Here is a 10420-nt window from a genome sequence, read left to right as displayed (position 1 = left end):
GTGGCAGGCAGGCCCTCAATGACCACTGGTAGAATGAATGATTGGGGTCTGTGACTACAAAGTGGGCAAGGCTGGCCTACCCAGGGCCACCAAGAGCAGTGGGCTGGGCCAGTTGAGCCCATGGAGGCCAGGACGCCTAAGTGACAACACCACATGCACAGCCATCAAGAACTCTGACATGGTTCTGACATAGTCTGTGTTTACCAGTCCTCTAAACTACAGTACTTGGAATGATTTTTAGGAAAAATTCAGGAGACTCTTCCCATACAGACAAGCTAAGTGCTGGGGCAGAAGCCGAGAGCGGGCGCAGCGGGCTTTGTGTGGTGTCTAGGGAGGAGGACTTGGCTCTAACAGGACAATAAGTGCCTTCCCGGGGACACACCTGAAGATCAGGTTAACATACCCCTCTGTCCAGTCGTGTGTGGTGGCCGGAGTCTTAGGCTAAAATACAAGAGGCACTTGTCTACCTAGTTTCACACAAATTGGTTTTTATTGTTAGTATCATCATCTTTTGTCAAAAAAAAAAAAAGTTTATTACGATGGTTCAAATCTAGCTTTCTTCATATACCCTAAAATATCCTAAGATATTTCTATGTTTCATGCCTTCCATTTATTTTTTCACCACCCAAAATTCTAAGCTAAATAGCAGCAACAAAATCCTAAGTGCAGAAGACTCTAACTCCTTCAAGCATGCTCCACTTCGCTCAAGTTTTCTAAAGCTTTTCCGTCTGGAAAAATTACCAAGTCCCGGGTGGGTGGGATTTTATTCTTACCACCGAGTGGGTGTGATTTTATGGGAGGCTCTTCCCCCAGCCTCCGAGATCAGAGGCAGAGAGATGCGTGGCTCAGTCCTGGTGGGCGGTGAAACTCCTGTACCGTAGGTGCCGGGCTCAGGTCCCTCCCGCTGTGGCCAGTAGCTGGAGGAGGTGGCCGCTTGTGTGGGCCCGCCCAAGGCACTGCCAGCCCCAGCTGACCTTTCCAAGGGAGCGGCCGACCAAGCCAGGATGGTACGAAGAAATTTTGTGAAATATTCAGAAATAACCTATTCCGGAGTGATCTGCGTGGTGCGGGACGCAGCCAGGACAAGGCGAGCCTTCTTCTCAGCAAGCCTCGGTGGTGCTAATCTCCACTGCTAAGTGTCAGGGTGCTAGAAGTAACAGTTCTAACCGCGTGCTTTATCTGTGCACAAAGTGCACCTGTTGCTGAGGCAGCCACGTGGATATGCTTCTAGAAGTCCTGATCCCTGCCGTCTCTGTGTACCTGGGAGGTGGAGGCACGTACCGGGACTCAGGGCTTTGTGATGGCCGGGCTCTGGGGGTCTCGGTGCCCAGAACGTCTGAGTGCTCCCTACTCTGAATGACGATTTGGCCATACGGGGGATCGGGGTGAGTCATGGGAGTCTGGCTACGCTTGCAACACGAGAGAACTTTGGCAAGTTGCCCACATCGCCACCTCAGAGTTGGAAAAACAAGACTCCGTGGTCTTCAGAGCTGCGCAGGCTGAAGCAGTCAGATGCGTTCCGTGCCAGTCAGCCAGGCGCTTGGGCACACGGTCTCTCAGCGCACAGCGGAGCCACACCGATCCGAGGCACCTCCTCCTCCTCCAGAAGATTCTACAGCTGAGAACAGGGCCCCGCTCTCACTGCTCCAAAGGACCTTCCATGTGTGAAGTAGGGGAGACACTGAAACTGGGGAATGAAACAACCCGTCCACACCCAGCTACGCCCAGGGGGCCGTTAGCACAAACCTGCAGAGGCTAGAGCCTTTGTGCATTTTAAAAACAAAAGATTCCATTACTGACAAAAGCAAAAGAAATCAGATTACACTGGCTTTTCTCAGTTTTAGAACAATTCTGCACATCCATCGTCTTGGAAGCCCTAGGACTATTCTAGAAACGTTGAGGTGCTGGGGCAGAAGAAGGCCCATTCTCTCTTTGATGCCATACCGCACAAGTAAGTGCTCTCCAAGAAACTCCGACCACTGAAGCCCAGCAAAGGGGCTGCTTCCAAAGACAGGGTCAACTGCCTGTTTCGTAAAGATACTTGCAAGAAATACAAATGCCAGTTAGATATTTCTTACACCCTGGTTATTTACCAGACTAGAATCCTCTGGGACGTGTTTAATCCTGCATCAGGTATAGAATGGCAAACCATCGGCTTCAGGAGAATCAGAGTTCATAGCAAAGGCAAGCAGGTGCTCCAGAAGGGACCAGTATTTTAGAAGCCCCCAAAACTCTGGAGAGGAGAAGTTGTGGCCACAGCTGTTTCAGGAAGAGCCTTGGTGACTTGCAGTCCACTCCTGCGGTGGAGAGAATGGAGCAGCTGGAATGGAGTCTTCTTGGCGCACTCGGTGCAAGTGCGGATGTCACTGCTTCAGAGGGTATGCTATGGGGACAAAAGTCCCAAGGATCCCAGCTGCACCAGGTCCATATGGCACTTGGAACCAGGCTGCTCGGGAGGCCACAGCACCCAAGCATGCTCCTTGCTCAGAGACCCAGGACCCCAGCTGGGTGGCTGTGGACTCAGGGCCACCCCTCCATGTCTTCCTGTGAGATGCCCAGCACCGACTTGTGGGGGATTCTGCACTCTTGCAGAGATCTGGTGAGGTCAGAAAAACGTCTCCTGGGCACCTCCATGGTTTCGATGCTGCAGTGTCCATAGCAGGTTTTGTTCTTTTGTTCAGCCACCGCAACGACGGTTTGCAAATCATCAGTTGGCCGGAAATACCGTACAAACCTTTGGCCTGATGGAGATCTGACGGCAAGCAGCAGCCTTGGTTCTTGGTCTGATGGTTCCTCCAGGTTTCTGGGCCTGGAGGAGCCCTGTCTCTTGCTATGCATGATGAATTTCCTCTCCAAGGCATAAGCTTGAGCTCTGGAAGCTTCTTCACTTGTCTTCAAGGTGCAGGTCTCCTTTTGGTAAAGAGCCCGGATGCTGCTCAGCTGCAGCGAGCTGGCCTGCTCAGCGACTGTGTCCACAGCCCCCTCCTCCAGGCTCTTCCTGCTGATGGAAGGAAGGACGGGGTATTTATTGAGAGAAGAGGAAGCCCCATGAGGCACTTGCTGCAGCAGCGACTCAGGGATCTCATCCAAAGCTCCCTGTTTTGGAGATTTGGGTGCACAAGCTACTGGCTTTTGGCTGCTTGGCGACTCACAGGGAATGGCTGGAGGCGGAGAAGACGGTATTTGGGGAAAGCACACCCCTGTGCCCTGGGATTTGTGCAGACTCGGCCGTGTCCGTCCCTTGGCAGACTTGGGCCTTGTGACGTGCATGTTTAGTGGCTTTGGCTGCCAAACGAAGCTGTCGGCTGCGGAGCTGACAGCAGCGCTGCGTTCAGGTGGTGCTATGTTCACAGGGGCTTCTGTGGCCATTGCTTCTCAAGACCCCTAAGGAAGCAGGAAAAAACAGAGGAGGCCGTGGGTTAAACTTCCGGGGACTGCTGCACCCAGGCTACTCACTGCCCAAGTGCCCAGAATAAGCACCAAGGGGCCCCAGGCCAAGGGGCCCTCTCTCTGGATTCTGGCAGCTGGAGAGGGACACCAGCAGCTGTTTGTTCATTTATTGGTGCATTCATGCATTCGTTCATTTTAGGCACTTGAAATATATCAGTGAGCCAAAGGCATTGCCATTTAAATGATTATAGTGACGAAGGACAGGGGTTAAATCCACAAGTAAATAGATATTTTCAAAGAGTAATCACTCCTATGAAGAAAAATTTTACCCCTGAGAGTGACTTAGGTGGGGTACTAATTCTTACTCTTTTGGGGGCCAGGGGTTTTCTTGTAAAAACCAGAAAACCTACTAGAAAATTCTAAGAGCTGTACCACTTAATTCTTATTCTTGTGGGGAGGGGCCTTTAAGCTGACTCCAGCATGATGAGAAGGAACAAGCCATGTCACAGTCTAGAGCAAGGGATGGCCAACTATTTCCATAAATATTTCCAGCCTTGGGAGCCACGAGGTCCCTGCTGCAACTACTTAACTCAGCCACCACAGTTTAATGTGTGGCCCACAGCATGGGCCACACATTAAACAGGCCACCGTGGCTGTGCTCCAGCAAAGCTTTATTCACAAAAACAGGGCATGGGCCAGATTTGGCCCTGGGGCACAGTTTGCCCACCCTGATCTAGAGAACTAGCAGCGGGGAGGAGAGCCAAGGTGGAGCCCTGAAGCAGGGCAGGGCTTGGCATGTTCCAGGGAACTTGCCAGCTCCCAGGGTGGCGACCCCTCCCTAGGAGGGTGGCCTGTACTGTCCCACAGACACGAGTCCTAGTCAGGAGTGTTACCAGCAGCTGCCTTTGCTCAAGAGTGAGAGTGACCCTGTCATGCGAATTCGGCCGGGAGACCGGGCTCAGTGTCACGCACAGCTGAGAGCGGGGACCAACAAGCGTCTCCCTGCACTGCCTTTACAGAGCTTCCCTCAACAAGGGACACGCCATCTGCCCTGGTACGTCAGGCACCAGGGAAGAGCCACCCTGTGGGGTCCCCATTTTTCCTTTCTCCCTCAGTCCTTTCTCGTTACCCTTTCCCCGTCTGCCCGCAGTGTGCCCTCACTTCATTTCCCCCTGCTGCCTTGCACTCCACCTCGTTAAGGGGCTCTGCACAAATCACTTAATACAAGATCCCTCCGCTGCCCTAACTGTCACCTGGGGGTTCTGGGAGAGGAGCAGGGCAGCCACACTACCGAGCTGGCCATTTGCCAGAACTCCCCTGTGAGTTCCAGACCAGGGGTCAACAGCCCTCTTCCGTAAAGACCCGGCAGTAGGTATCGCCAGCTGCTCCACGCTGACCTTGTAGTGGGGAAGGAGCCGCGTACAGTACTCGAAGGGGTGGTGTGGCTGCATTTTCATAAAACCTCACTCACGAACTCTGAAATTGGAGCTTCATATAATTTTCATACGTCACAAACTTTTTTTCTTTTCATTTTGTTTTTTCAATGATTTAAAAATGTAAAAGGTATTCTTAGCTCACAAGCGACACACACAAATGCAATGGGCTGGATGTGGCCCATGGGCCGTAATTTGGTGAACCCTATGCTAGACCGACTCCAAAGGGGAATCTGGGCACATGCGAATTCTATGGACTTGTGAGCCGGCAAGGCAGAGTGATCGCCCAGTGGCCACACAGCCAGCTGGTGGCAGAGCGTGAAATAAAACCCAGGTCTCGTGACACGCGGTCCTGTGTCCTTTGCCCCCAAACAAGCTGCTTCTTGAGGACCAGCCTTGGCCCTCTCCCAGCACGTCATACCTGTCTCTCTGCTGGCTGCTCACCTTTGTGTCTTCCCGGCTACCTTCTGGGCACCCTGAGGGCCCCTGCATTTGGATCTCCCACGAGTGCGCCTGATGCCAGAAGCAATGAACTGAAGTGTGGGGGGAGGTGGGAGCATTCTCTGCGCAGACCCCATATTGCCAAGCCACTTCCATCTTGCTGGGCCCTTGGCTAACGCCACTGCTAGCCACCTCCTCCTCCTCTCCAGTCACATCTTTCCCCAAACACTACCGACATCTTTCTGGGCTCCCTGCCTAGAGCTCTGGATTCTGACTACCGCTGTGACTCCTGCTTTCTCTGCTCACAAGCCCACAGGCATACCCCAGCCTTCTAAAGACTTCCTAGTGACTTCCTAGTACCTCATGGTCCTCAAGAAACAGCATCTTTGCACGCAAAGGACACAGAACCAGGAGGCACAAGACCTGGGTTCAGTTTCAGGCTCTGCTGCCAGCTAGTTGTGGGACTGTGGGGCAATCACTCTGCCTTTCTGGCACATAACTTACCATCTGTCAAATCAGCTAAATGACATTGGAGGTGTTATTTAAATACCTACGAACACCAGTCTCTTCATCTGTAACATGAAATAATGCCGGTAAGGTAGGAAGCACCAAGCTTGTTGCATGGTGGAGGCTTAATTAAATACCACTTTTTTTTTTCCTTTGGTTATCTGTTTAGTGCTTTCTATTATTCTGGGTCCAAAAGTCTTATCTGTTGCGTTAGAGCTTTTCCCCAGGGTGTTCGCCATGGGTCTAGTCCCAGTCAATGCTAATCAGGTGGGTGAATCCCGAGACTCAGGCCTGCCCTGTCCTCTGCACAGAAATGCTGGGTGGTGGATTGCAATGAACTACCTACTGCTTAAAAATTCCTGAGTTGGTCACTTCCCTTCCAATTCCACACTTTTACTTACCTCAAACTCACTTCCTCCAAGCTCCCTTCATCACACAATCCTGAACAATGTAACTCAAGCCCCGCAGGCTTTGTATTCAAATCTTACCATTCTGTGCATGTTACCACTGTTGCCTCAATTTAGGAAGTAATACCTCTTCTTCTCCGCTAAACCACAACCAAATAAAACACCACATCCCTATATATTCCTGATGTCCTGCTCGGCTCAAAATCTTGGGCAAAGTTAGCTGCCTGTTCTTATTTTAAAGGCCTCTATGTTTTCCCCGTTCTACTCACAGCCTGAGTCTTCCTCCACTCCCATCCTCCACTTCTCCCTCGTCTTTCACACCCAGTCTGGCTGCTAGCAGCTCAGGAGTCTTCGCTTTAGCAAAGTTTTGGCATCAAAAGAGCCTGCCCATCCTCCTTTGTTAATTTCATCTATTTTCTGATCAACTGTGAAGCATGTCGTTTTCCCCCTTAAGTGCTCAAGGCTTTTTCTGGTAATGAAGCAGCTTTGCACTTTCTCTTAGGGTGGCTCGAGAAGGTCAAACTGTCCAACTGTTCTGCCAAAGATAAGCTCGACAGGCAAGCCCACGCCCCTCTCTGCCCACCCTCCCGGCTGGTGGAATGGCCATTAATTTGCCACAGCTTCTGCAGAATTATCACAGGCTTGGCTTGCGACACCCACACATGCCTCAGGAAGGTTTAACTGTCAGTAAGTTTGGTAACTTAGAAACCTCTTCCTTAACAACTTTGCTGGGGAAAGTCATGTGTTCTCGCAGGCCTCTGCTGGATTATTTTTAACAGTAAAACTTGAGTATGTGCATGCACTTTCTATACCTTTTGGTACTATATAATTATCCATGTTCAGGGGGTGTCATATTCAAGACACCCTGGTCATAAGATAACATGACTGCAAGCTATCTCGGAGAAAAACCTCAATTATGACTAATTCCCATAAACCCACTCATGGTTATTTAGAGACTAACACCTCCTTCAGGTAAAACCGTTATATCCAACCTGCTTTCATAACCCACTGCCTCCTCCTGAGCGCGGGGACCATCTGTTACATGGATCGAACACCAACTCTCCCCAGCACCCATTGCACGGATAGGGGAGGTGGGGGGAACAGGTGTTTGGGGATCTGGGCCACCTGTGCCTTTATATTCACACCTTGGTTCCCAAACTCTGCCCAGTGCCCTAGGTCCAGAAAGGCTTCTGCAGCAGCCATGATTATCCCCACCCAGCTTGTTTCACCACCTCTAGGCCTGGCAGCTGCTCAACCACAAAGTAATTTGACAAGATCTAGGCGTGGGCATCCATCAAGCTGCCAGCTGAGTAGGCAAGTGGCCTGTTTACTTAAACACAATAGCTGCACCCCAGAGGCCTGCTAGGAGTCAGGAAACAAACACTAAGCACTGTTTACAAGAAATTGCCCGAAGGGCAGGTGCCCATGCCTTAAAATTCATCGCTGAATCAACTGGGAAGAAGGAAGGTTTGATGGGAGAAGCTAAAGTGGGATTCCTGCTTTCCAAGGGTCCCCACAACCCACCACAGGGTCAGACCACCCCATTTCACTCACAACCCAAATCTAAACCTACAGTAAATGCAAGAAAATACAACCACCTACAAACCATCTGCTGGTATATACCAAGATGCATACATTTGAATTGGTCTTTTAAAAATGTGTATTAGTTAATTCTATCCCCTGCAAACACTTAGAAGAACCAACAGGAGATGGTTGCTGGCCTGAGAATGAAAAAAAAAAAAAACTTTGGTACCATTCCCAGTTCTACCCCAGACTAATGATTAGAATACACTGTCCTGTGCAGAGTGCCACAATGACCCACAAGCCAGCAAGTGATCAAAGGTTTGGAAAGGAAATTGGGGATGATTGCAGGGGCAGCAGGGCGGGGAGGTGGCGGGGATAACTCAATTATTTCCAGTTTTGGCAGCCCCAGAATGAAACAAGCATTAGGAGGGGTTTGGGGGAGGGGCGAGAGAGCTCCTCTGGAAAGTGAGAGTTGACTCGGGTGAAAGAGCACAGGTCTGGGGGAGGGTCCAGCTGGCTCTGGTGTCTGCGTGAGACCAGGACGTCCTTTTCTCTCTCTGGGTCTGTCCCTGTCGCTGCAGCCCAGCCAGGAGGGCATGGCCCGGCGGCCTCAGAGCCCCCTCAGCGTCCACGCAGCCGGGTCGTCCGGTTTCGGTAACGGTGGGCTCTGGCCAGGCTTGCTCTGCCCGGGGGAGCAGACTCTCCCCAAGGCCCCTCGCCTGCCTCCCGGGGTTCGCGCCCCGGACCGGGCCTGGGGACGCTAGCGCGTCGTCGTCGGGGACCCTGCCCGGCTCTCACCTGGCTGCTCCGCTCCATCCGCCGCCTGCGCCCCGGCGCCGTCCCGCTGGTAAACAGCCCCGGTCTCCCGGGCAACCGCCGGGTGGGGGGCCACGTGCTTCCGGCCTGACCGGAACCGGCCTGTCCGGGTGGGGTCGGGTGGGGTCGGGGTGCCTGGCGGGGAAGGCAGGGGCCGAGCCCCAGGCCGGTGGGTGGCGAGCAGCGGCGCGCGTGGCCCTGCCCAGTGGAGGCGACAGGGACCCGGCCTGCCTCTCCTCCTCGTCCTCACCTCCCGAGGGAGAGCCCACGGGGAAGGAGAGCTGTGGCCCGGGAAGCTGGGCGGCGGGCAGCAGCCCCGCTAGCCTCCGACTTCTAGTGGCCTTGGGTCAGGCTCTGACCCTCTCGGTGTCCTGGGTTTTAAAAGGAGGCTGTGGGACTGATTGATTCCTGTGAACCCTAGAATGTGAGCAGCTGCTTTAGGGTATGTGCTGGAGCTGGGGCGCGGGACCCCTTGTCTGCCTTGTCCATCCTGGGTACAGCCCTTCCAGCACCGGGTCCTGCCTCCTCCTTCCACATCCTGTGCTGTCAACAGCGTGCGGTGGAGTCCTACCCGCCCCTCCATGCTTCCAGCAACCCCTCACTTCCACGGCGCCTGATGGGTCTCCCTGGCTTTGAGACTCCCGTCCATTACCCCCTCTGCTTCTCCCTCCTTCCCTGTCCTGGCCTACTGTCTCAGCCGGGCTCTGGGAAAGAGTCCTCCCCGCCCTGTCTGATGAAACCCCAAGCCCAGTCAGTCCACCCACATGCAGGTACTAAGGAAATCTTGGCCAGCCACGCACAGTGTAATGGAAGCCTGCGGTCGGTCTTCAAGCTCCACTGGACCTTCAACCCTCCACAGCAAGTCTTCCATCTCCCCGCCTCAGTTCTCCCTCCTCGCTCCTCAATGGCTCCTTCAAACCTGTCCTCGCTCCTGAAACCTCCCACCTCTCCCACTCCTTCCTCCCTCTCAGAGGATAACCTTACTGCCCTCCTCAGAGAGAACGGAAGCTGTCATACGGAAACCTTCTCAGCCTTCTGCCACCAGACCTACAAACGTGCCTGCCTTCGCTTCCATGCTCCCTGCCTCCCTCCTGCTCTGACGGAGAGGGGCTGTCTCCTCTCGTCCAAGGGTAACTGCTCCTTCATGGGTGATTGGAAGCCCATTCCCAGCCACACATAAACACCCACACACACACTGTCCCCTTGGCCTAGAGGATTCTTCACCACCCTCCCCAACCCCAACCTCCTTCATTTGCCTAATTCCCATTCACCCTTCAGGTCCCAACCTAATGGTTGAAGCCTTTCTTCCAAGTTGGGATTAAGATGGCTTCCAAAGAAGTCCTAACTGGTCTGTTGTCTGCCAGGCTCTGTTCTAGATTCTTGGGATATGCAGATGAATAATTTAGTAGCTATATTATTAGAAGATAATGTTAGCAGACATACAAGAACCATAGATTCATTATCTGCCATTGTGGCAAAATAATTTGCTATCTGTTCTGTCCCAGACACGAGAACACGGTTTTGCTATAGGAACACAACTCTAACCCTCTTTCAAGACATGCACACGGATAAAAGAGTTACAAATCAGATTGTTTTCAATACGGTCTGAGCCAAGGGTAGAGGAGCAAGCACAGGCTGGACATGAATAGGTGCCAAGTGATTGGCATGGACAGAAAGTTCTTTGGGGCCCAGGAGGGATCGTTTCAGTGGTGATGTTTCTGCCCATCTCAGAAAGGGGAGCTGCTGGCGGGGCCGGGCTGGGCAGGCCCCCTGTGTGCGTTGCCCCCTCACCCACCCTGGCATCCGGGAGGCTCCTGTAGCTCCCCAAAAGTTTTAGGAGTTGGTGGGTTGCAGCTCAGTGCTGGCGGCTTATTTCTTGTTAATGATTCTGTCAGAAATATC

The 10420-nt window shown here is 52.8% G+C and overlaps 1 protein-coding gene and 1 non-coding gene across 2 annotated transcripts; both read right to left on the bottom strand.

The window, feature by feature from the left end:
- Positions 1-481: 481 nt before the first annotated feature.
- On the bottom strand, positions 482-8569 carry UBXN10 (UBX domain protein 10). Its single transcript, XM_012787672.3, has 2 exons — positions 8501-8569; positions 482-3384 (listed from the first exon to the last, which is right to left on the bottom strand). The coding sequence occupies exon 2, from the start codon at positions 3367-3369 to the stop codon at positions 2521-2523; it is 849 nt and encodes a 282-aa protein (XP_012643126.1). The 5' UTR covers positions 3370-3384; positions 8501-8569; the 3' UTR covers positions 482-2520.
- Positions 3769-3827, bottom strand: LOC142869811 (U7 small nuclear RNA). Its single transcript, XR_012918366.1, has one exon. It is a non-coding gene; the product is annotated as a U7 small nuclear RNA (small nuclear RNA).
- Positions 8570-10420: the final 1851 nt, after the last annotated feature.

The sequence above is a fragment of the Microcebus murinus genome, chromosome 2 (genome assembly GCF_040939455.1).
Source record: "Microcebus murinus isolate Inina chromosome 2, M.murinus_Inina_mat1.0, whole genome shotgun sequence".
Classification (NCBI taxonomy): domain Eukaryota; kingdom Metazoa; phylum Chordata; class Mammalia; order Primates; family Cheirogaleidae; genus Microcebus; species Microcebus murinus.
Note: the sequence above shows the minus strand (reverse complement) of the source record. Positions and strands in the feature narration are given on the sequence as shown.

Bases quoted from the DNA above. Each gene is read 5' to 3' on its own strand.
- UBXN10 (XM_012787672.3), bottom strand. From the start codon at position 3,369: ATGGCCACAGAAGCCCCTGTGAACATAGCACCACCTGAACGCAGCGCT.